The following is a 17,924-nucleotide window of genomic DNA, read 5'->3' as shown; positions in this document are numbered from 1 at the left end:
TGTGTTGATGGCCGGGCTGGGCGAGAGGAGGCACGGGGAAGATTTGGGTTTCACCAGCTGGAGCGAGCCGGCTAACGAAGCAGACCGAAAGATGGCTATCGCCGAGACTCCCCAAAAAGTTTATTTTTCTTGAAATTTCCGCAGAGAGGCGGGTGCCTCTTTTGAAGTGTAAATGTTTGTAGCTTGGGGGGGCTGGGTTAGGGAAGGGGGAGAGCTTCAGATTTTCTTTGAGAAAGAGGGAGAAGAAAAGAAAAGGAAAAGAGAAAATAAAAAGGGAAGATAAAAGACGATAAAAGAAGAGAAGAGAAAATGAGATAGAAGAAAAAAGAAAAAAGAAAAGAAAGAAAAGAAAAGAAAAGAAAAGAAAAGAAAAGAAAAGAAAAGAAAAGAAAAGAAAAGAAAAGAAAAGAAAAGAAAAGAAAAGAAAAGAAAAGAAAAGAAAAGAAAAGAAAAGAAAAGGATAAAACGGAGACGGAAAGGCTCCCTGGAAGTGGGGGGCGGGAGGGAAGCAGCAGTGCTGCTGAAAGGGACCGGCTCCAGGAGCTGCCCGGGGCCGAGGCGCGAGCCTGGGCCTGGCGGCGGGGCCGGGGCGGGCAGGGGCTGCCCGGTGGGGTCGGCTGGTGACAGAGCGGTGCTGCCGGCTGGGAAGGGGCACCGGGTGACCCTGTGGTGAGGGAAGGGGGCAGCAAGCGGGTGGGGTTTCCCTTCTATTTCCTTTTTTCCTTTTTTTTTTTTTTTTATTTTCTTCATTCTCTCTTCTCTTCTCTTCTCTTCTCTCTCTTCTCTTCTCTTCTCTTCTCTCTCTTCTCTTCTCTTCTCTTCTCTTCTCTTCTCTTCTCTCTCTTCTCTTCTCTTCTCTCTTCTCTTCTCTCTCTTCTCTTCTCTTCTCTTCTCTTCTCTTCTCTTGTCTCTTCTTCCTTCCCTCCACGAGAAACGCTCCCCACTTGCCCAGCTCGGCCCCGCGTACCCCAGCTCTCCCCGCACCGTGGGACCCCAGCCGCGCTTGGCCGCGCACGTCCCGTTGTGCGCTTCTCCTCGAGTCTCTCACTCCCGCTTTTATCCTCACTGAGTCGGCGATGGGAAGCAATAAAGCGACGGCAAAAAAAAAAAAAAAAAAAACCAATCTCGGGAAGAAATCCCCGAGCCGCCGGCCTGCCCCCCCACCCCGTCCCATCACAGGGCCGTTCCCCCCGGGAAGGATGGGAAGGCTCCGGGAGGCTGGGGCCAGCTCCCGAGGGTGGCGGTGACCAGCCCGGGGGGCAGGCGGCGGCCGAGGAGAAGCGACCCGGTGCGGGCGGCGGAGGAGGGAAGGGGCACCCGCCGGGGAGCCGGGCAGCCCCCCGCCGTGCCCGCGGCCGGCCGGCAGGTGCGGGCCCGGGGCCGGCCCCGCCGCCGCCGCAGAAGTTTCCCCGGGGCCGCCAAGCGACCGGCGGGCGCCATCTGCAGGCGGCGGCGCCGAGCGGCGCTGCCCCGCACCTGCGCCTGGCCCTGCCCGGCCCTGCCCTCCGCCACCGGGGCCGGGGGGCGGCAGGGGTAGGAGAAGGGACGAGACGGAAGGGAAGAGGGGGGAGGGCCCGAGCCGGTGTTGGGGGGCGGGCGGCGGGCAGGGCCGGGCCGGGCCGGGCGCACAGCGGCACCCCCGGGCTGTGCGGGGCTCCTGGCGGCCGCTCCCCGAGCCGGTGCCCCGGCACCCCGCCGCCTCTGTGCCGCCCCAGGGTCGGCGGCCCCGTGCCCGTGCTGGTGCCGGTGCCCGTCCCGGGGGGGCTCCCCCGGCCCCAGCCGGCTCGGTCCTGGTCCCGGTCCCGGTCCCGCGCCTGGGTCCGTGCGGCCCCGCCGCGTCCCCCCGCAGTGCAGCGCAGGGCAGGGAGGAGACCGCTGCCTCCCGCACGGGTAACCGCAGCCACTGTCAAACATTTCTTTTTTCTCAAATCAGCCTTTTTTTTTTTTTTTTTTTTCACGCGAGGGAAAGAGAGACGGGAGTGGGGGGAGAGAAAGATAAAACATCAGCTGAAGTGCCAAAATGATTTATGAGACAGTGGAAAATATTTCATAAAGATCTCTCGGAGATTCCTTACTTAAACCGTTTAGAAAACAAAGGGACTGTTTCGTGGCAGATAAGCGGAGGGATGGGGAAGGAGGAAGGAGGAAAAGAGAAGAAGAAAGTGTATTTCAGGTGATGATAAAGTCGCAGCCTGAAAACCAGAATTCACCCCAGAGCAATTTCTACCTTCCCTTTCCAACTCTGGTTATCAGCCTAAGAAGGCGTTTCCTCCTTGCTCTCTGTTGCTTGCTGGGTCAAAGGCACGTCTTTTTTAGCTGCAGATCGGCTAGTGAAATAATTCTTAGATTCTCTAACATAAGAAAATAAGGAAAGAAAAGAAAAAAAAAAATCAGACATCTGGAGAGTGGGAGGTTGAATTTGTTTTTATTTTCCCAAACGCACACGAGGAAACTTTGCAATAACAGCAATGGGCCCAATCTATTGGTTCAAATATGTGCAAAGAGGTCTTTCCTTCTTTTCGCTTTCCTTGTTTCCTTTTTTTTCCTTGTTTCCTTTTTCTTTCTTTCTTTCTTTCTTTCTTTCTTTCTTTCTTTCTTTCTTTCTTTCTTTCTTTCTTTCTTTCTTTCTTTCTTTCTTTCTTTCTTTCTTTCTCTATTTCTCTATTTCTCTATTTGTCTTTCTCTATTTCGTTCTTTTTCTTTCTCTTTCCGTTCTCTTTCTTTCTCTTTCTTTCCTTCTTCTTTCTTCTTCTTTCCTTGTCTTTCTTCCTTCCTTTTCTTTGTCTTTCCGTCTTTCCCTTTCCCTCCTTTCTTTCTTTCTTCTCTCCTTCTCCCCTTCCTTCTCTCTTTCTCCTCTTCTCCTCTCCCTCCGTCCCTTCCCTCTCCCTTTCTCCCTTCCCTCCCCGCTTTCCCCACCGCCCCAGCCTCTCCCCAGGGCAGCCCCGACGCGCACCCGCTCCCCCCGCTCCGCCTCAGCCCGAGCCACGTCCCCGGCGGAGCGGAGCGGGCAGCCGGCCGCTCGGAGCGGCGGGAGGCGCCGGGACCCTCCCGGGCCGGGCCGGGAGCACCGCGGTGCCTGCTGCCGGCCGTGCCCCGCCGCCCGCTCCGCGTCCTCCCGGGCCCTCCGGCGCCGGCCGGGCCGCCCCCGCCGCCCTCGTCCCGGAGGCGGCGGCGGCCCCCCCGCGCCGGAGCGGCGGCCCGGCCCTCCTCGCCGCGCTCGGCTCGGCGCGCTGGCGAATCAGAGAGTGTCGGAATCTATTGCCTTTGTCTGACAAGTCATCCATCTCCGGGGAGGCGGGCGGGGGGCTGAGGGCGCTGCGGCTTTTAGAGAGACACACACCGGGAGAGGAGGCTCCAGTCTCCGGCCCCGGCTCCTCGCAAGCACTTCCCACCTCGGGCGAAAAGTCCGCCGGGCGCCCGGATCCTCCGCCCGGCCGAGACGAGGGGGGCGCGCCGGCCGCCGCCGCTCGCGGCTTTCCCGGGGATTGCTACTCCGCTTTGAACTTCCATCGGCTAGCCCCGGACCCGGGGAGGAAGAGGAGGAGGAGGAAGAGGAGGAGGAGGAGGAGGGAGAGCCGCGTCCTCCCGCGCCTTCGGCCGCCTCGCCCCGGCCCCCCTCCCCGCCGCCGGGGATGCTCGGGCCCCCCCAGCCATGACAGCCGCCTGCCCCCCGGCGCCGCCAGCCCCCCGCTCCCTCGGACTCTGCTGACTCGGCCGCCCCGGCCCCCGGCGCAGCCCTCCCGGCCCGGAAAGTTCTTCGCTCCCCGCTCCCCGGGCAGGGGGGCAGCGCGCCCCGCCGCTCCCCTCTCTCCTCTCCCTCTGTGTCCTTTTTGGTTTGCTTTTTTTAAATTTGTTTTGGTTTGTTTCGTTTTTTTTTCCCTCTTATTTTTTTTTCTCCCCTAAGTCTTGAAGTTGAGTTTTAGAGGCGACACGGCGGCTTCAGCCGATTTCTTCCCCTTCCTTTGCCTCCCCATGGATATGCACTGCAAGGCAGACCCCTTCTCAGCAATGCACCGTGAGTACTGGAGCCCGGCTCCTTCCGCCGCTCTGTCCTCCTCATCCCTCCATCCCTCCTTCCCCGGCCGTTCCTCCCCCCGTTCCTCCTCCGGCTCCATCCCCGCACCGCCCGGGGGGCGACACCGGGCACCGGCACCCGGCGGAGGGCGCGGGGCCGGGCCCGGGCCCGGGCTGCGAGCGAGCCCCGAGCAGAGCCCGCAGGGGCAGTGCCCGAGCCGCCCCTCGGAGGACGAGACTTTGCCCCGGCTCCTGCCAGCTCCCGGCTCCGACCCTTTCGATTTCCCCGGCCCCGCGGGGCGAGGGCTTCCCGCAATCCTACGTGTGTGCGAGCTGACAATTTGCCCCGCCGCCGGCCGGGATTTGCTCTCGTTTCGGGTTTCGGCGGCGGAGAGGGGGGCCGGCACTTTCGGATGAACGGCGGGGTCGGTCCGGGCTGCCCCGGGCTCCGCTCCGGCCGGGCTCGCTTCAAGCCTGGACTGCGGGAAAAATAGGGCAGCGGCGGGGCCGGGAAATCGGGCGTTTTCCGAGCTCCCCGAGAAGTCACGGTCCCTCCCGGGTTATTTAGCAGCTCCTCGGCGTGCGTTTAAAATGCATTCCTGGCGCCCAGGGAAGTGGCTTCGTGATGTATTTTCACTTTAGAAAACCTTTCTTCCCAAAAAGGGGGACGAAGGAAGGCGAGAAGGCAGAGTAGCGGGGAATTTTCAGGGATTTTAATTTCACCGCACGGAGGGAAAATAATTCCGAGCTTTAAATTAAAGAGCACATAGGAATATAGAGCCGAGCCTGGGACCGTCTCAAGTCAGGAAATGAATAATTAAGAGCAATTTGTAACTTTTGACACCGAAACTTTTGAGGACACGCCCTGCCCGCTGCATAAAACCAAACCGAAAAGGTCTAAAATCGAAATGTTTGCGGTTTAAAAAATGACGATTTTGCCAGGAGAAAGAAGGCGCAGAGATAGAAAGCTACCATCAGATCCCCAAACGTGGATGTAGGTAACTGCCTTCCTGCTCGGAAATTAATGCTTTCCAGCACACACCGCTTAAAATTTAGGATTTAATTTTCGAGGACCTCTAACAGAAAACGGCCCCCGCGTTAGGCATTATTTTTAGTTCTCTCGGGCACGACCTTCCCTCGGAAGTGATGGCAGTAATTCTGCCTTCGGTACGCGCTGGAATATGCAGGCAGCCGAGAGAGGCATCTCGCCACCGAGACGCTCATTTCTGCAAACTCCACCGAGATTCGGGAACAATTTCGGCTTCCGAATAATCCTACTAATATTAATCAGCATTCGATTTGTTCCCCAAAATGCATTTCTAGCTGGGCAGACCTAGATATTGGCAAGCAATTAAAATACGCTCGGGCGCGGGCTCCCGATGCAGGCGCGCACAGGCAGCAAACGCGATGGGTAGGAAAGCAGCTCGGCTGCTCGGGCAGATGCACACACACAGCCCGGCATCCCCACGAGGATAAATGCCCCAAAACATCCCCCTGCTCGTACGGAAATAACCTTAGGAAAAGACCGTGTGGAGCAAACCCAAATCTCGTGGAAAAAAAAAATAGCCGGGGTGCGATAATTTAAATTATTAATTTTTAATCTTTTTTTGCATCTGTTGCCTTTTAATACTTTGTAATGCGAGTTATAAAAGGTGCTCTGAATTATTTATCGCGGAGTTGCCGAAGAAATTGCTGTCTTGTAACTTTAGAGGCAACATGTGCAGAGGGGGCTCTGCACAAACGAAGAAAACACAGAGCAACACGCACCCGCAGGTTTTGGTGGAGGAAGACAAGCGTGCCCCCTCCCCTCCGAAGCCCTAAATATCTTTTACGAATGAGCAACAAAAGAGAGCAGCGACACCTCAGCTCCTCGGGCAAGGGGAAGGGACGGGAGCCCCTGGCTCGGTGGCAGGGAGGTGGGGGTGATCCTGACCGGGGAGGGGGGAGATGGAAAAAACTCTATTTGTGCGAAAGGACTTGGATCGATCGCAGGGCAATGAGAGTTTCCACTAAGTTCAGAGCCAATAAGTCAGTGTCAAAAGCAGGGGAGGAAAAAAAATAGGAAAGAAAGAAAAAAAAAACCCTCAGCGAAAATACAAACAGATCATTTTTCAGCAAAGCGCGCGACGAACTAAGATCTCTCCGCGGGGAAGGAGGCTGGGGCTGTGCGAGAGGCCGGCTCGAAGGCGGCGTGCTCTGCACAGCTCTATCTCCGCCTGCCAGCCGCCGGGGAGAGGGCACCGAGCGAGCGGGGCCGCACCCGCAGCGGTTCCCGCACCGGCAGCGGGCGGCGGCTCCGGTACGCGGCGCCCAGCTCCGCCGGGCTTTCCCCCTGCCCGTACCCCGCAGGTGCGCGCTCGGTTCCTCCTCCTCCCCGCCAAGTTGTTTCTCGAAAGGGAGAAGGGCGAATCGGATAAAAAGAGCCCAAGCAGTCCCGGGTGGGAGAGAGCGTTTTTTTGTTGTTGTTGTTGTGGGCTTTTTTTTTTTTTTTTTTTTTTTTGCCTGGGAACGGAGAAATAGAGGAAAGCAGAGCAATTTAAATTCGCCCTGATATAGATTTGCGCGGGGGAAAAAAAAAAGAGAGAGAGAGAGAGAGAAAGAATAAAAAAAAAAAATAGAAAAACAAACAAACAAACAAGGAGCCGCGAGACCCTGTTAAGATTTTTTTTTTTTTTCATTTTTTTTTTTCTACTGGCGGATTTTTCTTTTAAATACCGAAAGCTGACAGAGAGAGGGTCTGCCTGTAAACGAAGCCCGAGCGCGGGACACACGATATTTTCCTCCTCTCCCCTTCCATTTCTTCCTCCCTCTCCTTTTCCGTCCGAATCCACTCAACTCCCATCCCAAAATAACCGGAGACAAGGCGCTGTGGAGGGGACTTGCTGCGGGATGAGGGAGGGCGGGGTCGCGAGGAGCTGGAATTGACAATGTGCGAGAAAATCGCAGAAAGCGAACTCAAAGAGAGAGGAAAAGCGCAAGGGTAGAAAGCGGGGGGCTGCAGCGGGGGCTGCCCGGGGCCGCCGAGCAGCTGGGCTCCGGACCTGGGAGCGTTTCGCTTCCCAACTCCGAGAGGAGGCACAGCCGGCACCGGCTCCGTCCTCGCCCCGCGACAATGGCCTCGGGCAGCCGCCGCTGCGGGCAGAGGTGCGGGCGGCCGGGGGCAGGCGGGGCGCGGGGGGTCCCCAGCTGGCTCGGGGAAATTCACGCTTCTTCCCCCTCTGTGCCATCTCCACCGCCCTTAGTCATTTCTAATTCTTTCTTTCTTCATCTTATTCTCACCCCGTTTTTCTTCCTTCCTTTCTTCCTTTTTTTCTTTCTTTCTTTCTTTCTTTCTTTCTTTCTTTCTTTCTTTCTTTCTTTCTTTCTTTCTTTCTTTCTTTCTTTCTTTCTTTCTTTCTTTCTCTCTCTCTCTCTCTCTTTCTTTCTCTTTCTTTCTCTCTCTCTCTCTCTCTTTCTTTCTCTTTCTTTCTTCTTTTCTTTCTCTCTCTCTCTTTCTTTCTCTTCCCTTCCTTCTTTCATTTCTTTCTCTTTTTCTTTCTTCCCCCTCTCTCTTTCCTCTCCTTCTCTCGTTCTCTTTCTCTCTCTTGTTCTTTCTTTCCCTCCCCGTCTCTCTCTGTCTCTCTCCCACGTCTCGACCCCCCCAGTCCCTCACCCGTCACCCCCAATCCATTTGTAGTGACGGGAGATTTTGCAGTCCGAGTGGCAAAGAACCCACGACTAACGGTGTGTTTCTGGTGTGCGTGGGTTGTTGTGTTTTTTTTCTTTCTCTTTCCCCAGCAGGGCACGGGGGTGTGAACCAGCTCGGGGGGGTGTTTGTGAACGGCAGGCCCCTACCTGACGTGGTGAGACAAAGGATAGTGGAGCTGGCTCACCAGGGGGGGGGTGCGACCCTGTGACATTTCCAGGCAGCTGCGGGTCAGCCACGGTTGTGTCAGCAAGATCCTGGGCAGGTAAGGAACGGACCGCAGCCGCTCCTTCCCCTCCCCTGGGGCGGCAGCGTGCCTCCGGGCGCCGCGCTGCGCCGCTCTGTGCCCCCCCGGCCCTTACCGCGGCGATGCCCGCTCCCTGCTGCCCACCGCCCCCTGCCCACCGCCCCCTGCCCGCCACCGCCCCCGTCACAGCGGCAGGACGCGCTGCCCCGCCGGCCGGGCGGCGTGCGGGAGCTGCGGAAAGGGATCGGTTCGCGAGAGAAGGGCCAGGGAGGGGGAGAAAAGAAAAGAAAAACACCATAGGAGAACGACCTCCTCCTCCCCACCCCCCCAAAAAAAGCAAAAGAAAAAAAAAAAAGCAACAACAACAAAAAAGCCCATCTCACAACAATCCGTAGGCGGCCCTAGCAAATGCACGGTAAATAAACAAACAGCGGGGCAAACAGATAAATCTCCATAAACAAAGATGCGGTGCGAAGCATCCCCGGCGGCCGCGCCGGCGGTGCCGGTGGGCGGGCTGCCTGCCGCCGCCGTGCCCTTCGCGAAGGACGTGCCAGGGCCGCCGGGGGGCCGGGAGCCCGCTGGCGAACCGCGAGCACGGCTCTGCCAGGCTCTGCCCGCGCCCCCCGGCCCCTCCGAGGCCGCCCGACCCGGCCCCGGGGTCGGTGGGCTTGTCCCCGGCGGGCCGCAGCGCGGCGAGGCTTGCCTATGCTCGGGCCCGAAAGAAGCGCCCGCGGGGAAAGCAGCAGGAGCGCAGCGCTCCCCCAGACACCAGCCAACACGCACCCAAAGGGAAAGGAAAAAAACTGGGGGGTGAGCACTGGACGGGAGCGGCGGCTGCCGCAGCCCGGTACAGCCCGGTAGAGTCCAGTACAACCCAGTACAGCCCGGTATAGCCCCTTGGTGCCCCCACCGGCAACCCAAAGGCGGGGGGCGGTTGCCGGGGGGAGGTCGCGGGGCAGCGGTCGCGCCGGGGCAGGGGGCTCTGGGGGCGGCGGGGGACCCGGCCGGGCACTGACCGACCGTCGTGCTCTGGCGCGGCAGGTATTACGAGACGGGGAGCATCAAGCCCGGAGTGATCGGCGGATCCAAACCTAAAGTAGCGACCCCCAAAGTAGTGGATAAAATCGCCGAGTACAAGAGACAGAACCCGACCATGTTCGCCTGGGAGATCCGGGACAGACTACTGGCCGAGGGCATCTGCGACAACGACACGGTCCCCAGCGTCTCCTCCATAAACAGGTAAGGGCGAGCCTGCAGGCACCGGGACCGGGACCGGGAGCCGGCCGGGGCGCGGGGCTCGGTCTGTGTGCAAGCCCCGGGGGCGTCTGGACGGTTTTACCTCCGTGCCCCCGGGGGAGCCGCCAGCAGCCCCGCCAGGCGCCGAGGCTCCGAGCAGAAGCCAGCCCCTGCCCGCAGCCTCGGCCGCCGGAGGCTGCCCCCGGGCCGGGCTCCCCGCTCCGCGGCTGGGCGGTGGCGGGGTCTTTCCTTCTCCTCCTCCTCCTCCCCCAGCCGCTGGGGAACGGCTTCTGTCGGTGGAGGGCCTCGGGGTGTGGGAAGGAACCGCACGACGGGCAAACAGCGGCAGATCGGGGGGGGAAAGGCCACTGATGCGGGTAGAGGAGCGTTAGCCCAGCGCACATCCCGCGGGCTGTACAAACCCCGCACAGCCATCCGTCCACCCCAGGCTGCAGGTCCTCACATCTTGGTGACACGCAGGACACTGCCCCGCACACTGAGTCACCGCACTGCTGCCGTGCGACGCGGCTGCACGCACCTCGCCCGCGCCCGCAGTCCCTAGGAACACAGCAATGTTTGCCAAGGGTGCCTATGTAGGCACAAAGTACCGCACCGACAGAGTAAGAGTAAGAATCCATGAAATTCTGCATGCAGTCCCAAATATACAGAGCTCCCCATCCAAATAAATGTACACAGGGTGTGCGTAAATATGCAAGCAGACTTCTGCAGTGCCGGCATAGACAAAATCGCCCAAGTCAGTATATCGGTCCTCTTGATATACAGCAAGTTTAGCCAGATCTTTTTAAAACCTGGTGTATTTATAGCAAGGGAAGCAAAAAAATAAACAGCAGGGAAAACACAGTGGTATTTTTTGTCTTGCGCTTTACATGGCAGATTTATCAAAATATGTCTAATAACTCAGGCTGTGTATTTCTAAATCTGGCATCCTATATAAATGGGTTTTAATATTTTGCAAATGATATGGAATTATCCCAAATCATCTTGAAAACAGCAGGTAGAATTAGCTGGTGGAATGTACCTTGGCTAAGGAAGATTCCCTCAGACACACTGTCTCTGTAATATACTGCTAGGCTACCCTAGGAAATTATCCCTGTGTGTGCCATCTGTATTAAAATGGTTATTAAGTTATGAACAGGGTAACATAATACTGATCGGCTAATTATACACCCTCCTAAAAAACCTCCAGGTCTCTGTTACTCTCGCAGTCAGGTATTGAAATAATAACAGTTTGACATTCAGACACCTTACAAAGGCAGCTGCGGAAGGACAGCCAGCTCTCCCTGGGAGGAATTAAGCTAGTGGTACACAAGTCCAGAGGAAGGGCTCCAGGGTCTTTGGAGGCATGGCAGATGTGGACCAGAAGATCGCAGAGGCTGCTGCTGGTGCAGAGGATGTCAGCATCCCCATGTCACCAAAGCCACAGATCCGTGCCTGCCGGCCCCAGCACCTTGCGGTGCCTCACGGTGTCCCAGGGAGAAGGCCGGGGACAGATTTTGCTCTCGGCTTTGCTACCAGTTTGCGTCGGGGCTTTGAGGGGCTCACACCTCAGTTTCCCTAGCCAGGGAATGAAGATTGAACCATCTCAGGATGTGGGAACAGATGTCAGCTGGATTGCGTTTATAAAATGCTTTGAGAAGGACAAGGGCTTTGTAACTGCTAAGTGTTATTGTATTAGAGAGGCTCAGCTGTGACCCACCATATTTGATTCATACTGTGATGGCATTTGAGTGTGTATGCACCAAGGCGCAAGAACGTTTTGACTTTGTGCAATCAAAGCTTTCCCCGTTCATTTAAAAAATTTGGACCCAACTTCACATTGTTCACCTTTGTATGGGGCTCCAACAGCTGAGAGAAGTGAGCCCGTAACAAGATAGGTCGCACAACTTGCAGGTCTGTGCTAGGCAAGAGCAGGTCAGAGAACTGGGAAAAAATTGCAGCAGAATAGGAAACAGCAAGCGTCTGAGGGCCCGATCCTGCTGCCGTGGAAGGTAGCGCGAGCTCTGTCACTCCAGTGGCTTTGTGACTTGAGCTCACAAAACACGAGGAGAGGACTAAGCTCAAAATTCAAATACACATTTTTTTCACTCTTCCATTGTCCAAGTAAACAGAGAATTAGGTAAATTCTTTGTAACAGCACGTTCCTTTGCATCCCCCTTACCTGCTGTACGATCACAGCCCAGAGTTTGTCCAACACTCCGACTCTCTGAGCCACTTCAGATAGATGACAATTTTAAAAACCAACCTGCTCGAAATATTATTTTTTTCTCAAAATGTGGGGTTTCCAAAGCAAAAATGTCAGTGGCCCAGTGTCCAGAACCATTAGAGCTATATCCATGAGCTGTTTAATATCTTGAGAATACAAACAGGCTCTTTATAGAAAAAGGTGGTTATCTAGGTCCCTAGATAGATCGTGAATACTGCACTTCAGAATGGAGATCTCTTTGTATACAGAAAACAAGTACTTCAGGTTATTACAAGATTTTCTGAAAATACATTAATTACATTTTATCTTCGTTCTTTCTGGGTACTAGCCTGGCATTAACAGCCTTTCAGGTGAAAGACTACAAAACAGTCCTACTTCAATTCCACTTTTACAGTCTCCCTAAATCATTTTAAGAAAATTATTTTCCATTAATTATTTTTTGGTGATAGATGAATTATATGTGCCTACATTGCACTGATCTGTCAGTGTTGTACTGCCAATATCAGGATGCATTTGGGACGACGTGTAACTCAGTATTGAGACATATCAGAAAGCTGTTCATATCAAACTCATGCAGAAAAAGGCCAGATATGAACTATAGCAAAAAATACGTCTTAACGACCCCCTCAAGATTCAGAAAAAAAATACTCCTCTGCTGTGTGGTAGTTTTGCTTTAATTATGGCAAAAAATCTAGACAGTAAGCTAGTTAATAAGCAAACCACACCAGAACTGACAGGATCAAGACAGAGCAGTCATCTCTACACCGGGAGCTCTCCTGTTCCCTTTTCACACATTAGCTCCTCTACATGATGAACCTATTGTGTATACATGCTCACGTATATATATACATGTATCTGTGTAAACACGCACATACAAACGGTGCATGTAATTAAGAAGCTGGCAAGTGACAGAAGCTCGTAATTCTTTGGTAAGCAATTAATGCTTACGTCAAATCACTCAAGTACCTTACTTCCTACAAGAACTTTTCCATCTATTGTATAACTACAAACAAGTTATCTTCGGTCACTCCGGTTAGAGTATTTCATCTGGATTCATATATGCCCTGCCGTAAACCTTGCGGGGGCCTTCTAACTACGAACTTGGCTGCAGACATTAATGAGAATTTTTGCTTTGTTTTGCAGCATGTACACTTAGCCTAAGAATACAGGTTTCATGGGATAATAATCATCCCTGAAAAGTCTTTTAAATTAGACAATGTACCTTAGTGGGAACAGGACTGGCAGATCATGGGCATACATTCAGGGTTGTGCAGCAAGCAATGCAACAGACGTTGTAGTTTAAGCATCATTTTCTGCCTCTCTTAACGACATGAATCCCTGACACCTACCTGCAATTTGTCCCTCTATTTCTGCTCTCTGAGGCTGGGTTCAGGGCTAGGGACTCTCTGTTAGTCCTTATTCAAGGAACATGAAAGCCAAAGAATTATGAAGTTCAGTCAGCCTTCTGGATATGCTTTGGACCCTAGGTTACTAGGAGCAGATCTAGCTACTAAGTCATGGCAGAGAATAGAGTTTAGTGGATACGCTATCTTGGTCAAGCTGTTCAGTATTTTGTCAGTTTTCTCTTATGCACTGAGTAAACGTTAATTTTTAGTGTTATGTGATTGGTTTGGGGAGATATTTTTTGTTACATTATCTGACAGTCGGCTAGTGATTCCCAGTTAAAGCCTCCAATAATGACTGCTTTTTTAAAACACATACGGAAAGATACACACATTGATCCAGGTTATAATAACCAGTGAAATATACTTGTGCAATGAAATACTGAGCGTGTGGCCAATGTCAATGGCCATGGGCAGGCCTGTAGCTCGGAGCACAGCACAGCGTATTAGGAGATCAGCTTTCTCTTACCAGTTCTGCCGTCAGCTTTCTGGCTGATCTTGGTCAGGTCACACGGACTCCTTATGAGGCTGCTTTACCACCTGTAAAATTAAAATAACAGTATTTAGCTACCTTTGTAAAACACAGTGCGATCTTTCGTTAAAAAATCCCGTGCAGTTCAACACATTAAGAAGGAAAGGCTCGAAACTGGACCTGGGTTGTCTTACATCAGCCGAGGCTTTTGCCCACGCAAGGGAGTGAGAATTGAACAGAATCTCAGCTGAGGTAAACGTAACATCTCGAGACAAACAATTGAGTCTGGAACAAGGCAGGCATATTAGGGCATGTTCTGTGTCATATGCGGAAGAAATCAATGTTATGCAAACAGAGCTTTCTGAGTCACTCTCGCTAGCCTAGCTTGAGAGTTTCCCCAAAGGACACCACAGCCAAAGTCACCGGGTATCTCTCCCTGTCCTTCCCACCGAAGTAGCGTGGCACTCTAGGAAAACAGTATCTCTAATGGCAGCTTGTTCATACTGACCAAAACCAGCGATAGCTGCACGGTCTGCAGTGAAAACTAGGAAAATTGCATAGTGTATGACCAGCAAGTGCATGTGTCACACAAACCTATCACTACCATCAATATTTAGTAGCCACATGTCCATTTAGCCAACAGAGAGGCCAAGGATTAGACTGGCCCCGTAAACTGGCTTAGCCTCTGACTGGCAATGGGTTGGTGCAAAGCAAGGGCGAAGAAGCCTTGTCCGACAGCACGCAGCATAATTTACCAGCTCTCATACCCTGGCACCCCTTAGTACATGCAGAAGAAACTCGGGATCCTAGCAGGGATTCTCTTGTCTTGCTGACACTAAGTGCAAGGTCCCCGTTCAATTTCCTGCATCAGGGCATGCTCTTAAGGTAGAAGGCTTCTACCAGCACTTGCTTTTGGCTGAGCAATGAATGCAATTGGGTCACACAGGGCTTCATTACAAGGAATATACTCCTTTAAATTCAGATTCTTTTCCATCAGACACAAACCTGGTATTATCTTCTTTTCATCATTGCAAATAAAGGACAGGCTCATAAAGCAGAGGTTACAGACAATGTTACTGCAGCTGAAAGAGTAAATGAACGCTCGCAGCATTTCTCTTTGTCTTATTCCTCATATCTGGCCACTGGAAGGTTGTATGGTGGTAACTACAATAAGCTAGCTGCATTTTTCCTGGTTTTCATATTACGCAGATATTAGCTCAACAGAGGCAGTTTGTGAGTAGAAGTGGCCGTGACTGGGAAGTTTTGAGCTCCCTGTTCTGTGAACCTCAGAGTGCAGAACCCCAACAGTCTCTTTATCATCTAAAAATCCCAGCCCTTTCTTTTTGTATACATGTACAGAAAGGTTGATTTTTGTTGGAAGTTAAACATTTTCAGGCTTTTGCATCTAGTGAATGATTGCTGCATTCTGTCATAGAGGTAGCTGCATTTCAGTGCTGGGTGAATGAGCCTTATGGAGCTAAACCTCATTTACCAGAATCACTATTATGTGAAAAAACTCATTTGACTTTGGGAGAAAAGAGGAGAAAATATAAGTGGCTTGGCCAAGCAACGACGAGGTGGTGAGAACAATATAGTCATCTGAAGGGCACAGTCCATCCAACAGGAAAAGAATTATTCACGCTTAAACAAAGCAGTGTAGCCAGGAATGAAGGGAGGGAAATAAGAAAGGGAACATTTAAGTGGTAGCAGAAGGCACCTCCTGATATGGAGGTCCATTAAGTTGTGGAATTGCATCCCACAGGAATTCCTAATTTCTTGGAATATATATAACTAGGTGGCATTAATAACACAAGCAAACATACAATAAGAAATAATCTTGTGTTGGCTAAAGAGATAGATAATGCTCTAGCAGGCCAGCTGGACCCTTTATGATACGATGACACGATGCATACAAAACAAAGTCATGTTTTCAGCCATAGATCAAGTATCTCAGAAAACCTGTCTCTGATCCTGAAGCGTATTCAAACAAAAGATTTCCATATTACTTGAATGAAAAGATAAGACTTCAAAACAGTTGAATAAGGCTGGGCTTTACTTTGATTAACTTGCCATGGTCTTTAATTAAGGCATGCTGAAATTTGAATGGAGTTTAGGCTCATTTCTTGCAATCAGCAAAATATTTAGGGATTCCGATTTGTCACAGGTCTCTATAAATGGACAGGGACTTTCAGAAGCATTTACCACTGGCCTGACAACAGCGCAGCTAACTAGGACTTGAGGAAATCCTGTCTGTGTGTAGGTGGCTCTGATAATGATTACTACTCCTGAAAGCGTCAGAAAGGTTTGAGTTTCGCTCCTGAACAATTGTTCTATAAACTGAGAGCAAATGGGAATGAGGATTTTTCCACTGTAATAGTAATTAATCTAGTGCAGCCTGTACATGCGTGGACATATTTACCAGTCCCAGCTGATTAAAAATGCTAAGGCAGAGCCCTAAATTGTGCAATTGGCATACAAATCATGAGTGCCTGTAATACAATGTGGGTTTGCTTTTACTTGTTTTCTCTTTTTTACTTCAAAATTTTAGAGGGATTTGGGTAGCTGACTCCCATTAAGTGAATTTAAAAACACCTCAACAATGCAGTCCTTTGAGTCTTCAGGGAGCCGACAGGACCCTTTTCAAGCTCCCGAAAGCCCTGGAAACATCCCTTATTAAATGAGAACTGAAATTCTCATGCTATCGCTTGACTAGAGGAGCTGGAAAACCAACAACAAACACCGTTAGGCTCGTGATGAAATACTAGACAGTATGATATTCAGCGTTAGCCTCCAATTTTCTCTAGCGCCAGTAACTGAGAGCTGATTTTGTAGCACTTATATGGCTATCTACCCAGCTGAAAATCACAAATCTAATCACTTGGTTTCCAAACTCCTCAGAGTGCACTTACAAATATTCATTTCCAATCAATTTGCACCTGCTAATATTTCTGAATGCTCACATGTGATGACAGAGTCAGAAGCAATGCTGGTGCTTCCTATTTCTATTGCAATAGCATAAAGAGGCTCTGTGCATAGATCACAGCCCATTGTCCAAAACAGGCACAGCGTAAATAGGAATTTCTTTTGAGAGATTCTTTTAGAAAATCACCATATACGTGTGTCTTTCTTTACACCATCCCCTTAACATCTATGAGGCTCATCATTCAGACAGTCCTCGAGGTTTCAGGGATTAAACAAACATCTTTGTCTGCTAAAAGGAACGAGCTATCCGGTCAGGGCTCACCCACCAAAGCCAAGTCTAGGTAAAAGGCAGAGCAAAACTGGAGAGCCCTCTTCTTTGGGCTCTTATCTGACAAGACTGAGGGTGAATGCTGGCTAGACTGCGACAGCCTCCCCCCTCTTCCCCGATAAGTAGGCATATAAATAAATAAATAAACGGCATCCTAACTGCACTGAGAACTCAATAAAACAATCACATCAAATATGAGGAGGTATAAATCTCGCGTCTGCACAGGTAACCCACTCAATTGCTTTTATTATGGCTCAGTCTGACTCCATTTATTACCATCCGTGGCCTGGGTGAAGGATGTTTGCATGGAGGGTGGTCTCCTGGTGAAATCTTATCCCCAGAGCAGTGACAATCAGCCCATACAGAGGTGGATTTTGGTGGGGAGACCAAAGGCAGATCCATCTGTCTGCATGAAAACCAATCAATAACCCTGTAACTAGACCTCTTGTCGCTGGGAAATGGACAACACAATAGTTCAATCCTGGAGCCATAGGAGAGAAATAGCTGTGGTTGGAGTGTGAAGAATGACGGGATGTATGCATGATGCGTTTGAGACTTACGGACAGAGCATGTCTGTCCATCTAGATACTGAGGAGTGACGGGATAGGGCTAAGGCAGAGGGCACATTTATATATATTGTAGGCAAACGTTGGTGCGTTCAGGGGTGGATATGGGGAAGGAAAAAGGACAGAGTTATATTGCATTTTTTATAGGACATTTATATGGGGACTGTGAGTGCAATGCAGATCTGTACCTTCAGGGAAATATGCCTGCTGGCTGGATATTACATATGAGTATTTTGGTATATGGCAGGGAATGTGTATCTCTTGGCAGGCACGTAGACGGTGACACAAAGCACTGGTAGGCTAAAGGAAACATAGGCAGGAGTTTGATGTGGTCGGGGAAGGATATTCCTTTGTCCTCTGTCTGGCTTGGGATTTATGTGTGTACTAGTTTTGACAGAGAGGAGAAAGAGTGATGTGCCAAAAGCCTGAGCTAACAGCCTGTGAGTTCACAGATACGCTTCCCAGAAAATGCTATGTATGAAACATTTACCCAAACCTCACTGTTAAATCAGGAGAGGAGATTCTGGTGGCTTGTCTCTGCCTGTATGAAAAACAGAAGTAGGACATTCCTTGCTGCTGCCATCCTCTAGCTCCGTAATTCTAGCAGCATTTCTAAAACTTTCACAGCATACCATTCCCCAGACTTTTAGCAACTCCCCATCACACACACACACATGCCTACAGGGAGACGGTGGAGTTTGCTTCTGTTAAATAATTTCTCCTGGGAGCCCGTTTAGTTTTCCTTCCTTTGGTTCCCTTTTGCACAGTTCTTCTCCTCCCAAGGTAAGAGCCCTTCCCTAGCTGCAGGGCGCCAGGCACGGGGCTGA

General features: G+C 51.7%; 1 protein-coding gene and 1 long non-coding RNA gene across 2 annotated transcripts in view; one reads left to right on the top strand and one right to left on the bottom strand.

Annotated features, from left to right (window-relative positions):
- The first annotated feature begins 3,240 nt into the window (after positions 1–3,240).
- The window catches only part of PAX2 (paired box 2), an 84,463-nt gene continuing 69,779 nt past the window's right edge, over positions 3,241–17,924 (top strand). Inside the window, 4 exon segments of the mRNA XM_068689635.1 lie at positions 3,241–4,015; positions 7,795–7,892; positions 7,894–7,964; positions 8,988–9,185. Coding sequence (XP_068545736.1) covers positions 3,973–4,015; positions 7,795–7,892; positions 7,894–7,964; positions 8,988–9,185 — 410 coding nt within the window. The 5' untranslated portion in view covers positions 3,241–3,972.
- The window catches only part of LOC137859963 (uncharacterized), a 177,421-nt gene continuing 171,808 nt past the window's right edge, over positions 12,312–17,924 (bottom strand). The window contains exon 4 of the long non-coding RNA XR_011098687.1: positions 12,312–13,349. This is a non-coding gene — a long non-coding RNA (uncharacterized lncRNA). The remainder of the gene's footprint in view (positions 13,350–17,924) is intronic.

The sequence above is a fragment of the Anas acuta genome, chromosome 7 (assembly GCF_963932015.1).
Source record: "Anas acuta chromosome 7, bAnaAcu1.1, whole genome shotgun sequence".
Lineage (NCBI taxonomy): Eukaryota > Metazoa > Chordata > Aves > Anseriformes > Anatidae > Anas > Anas acuta.
The sequence above is the reverse complement of the archived record's forward strand: the minus strand, read 5'-3'. Positions and strand labels throughout refer to the sequence as shown.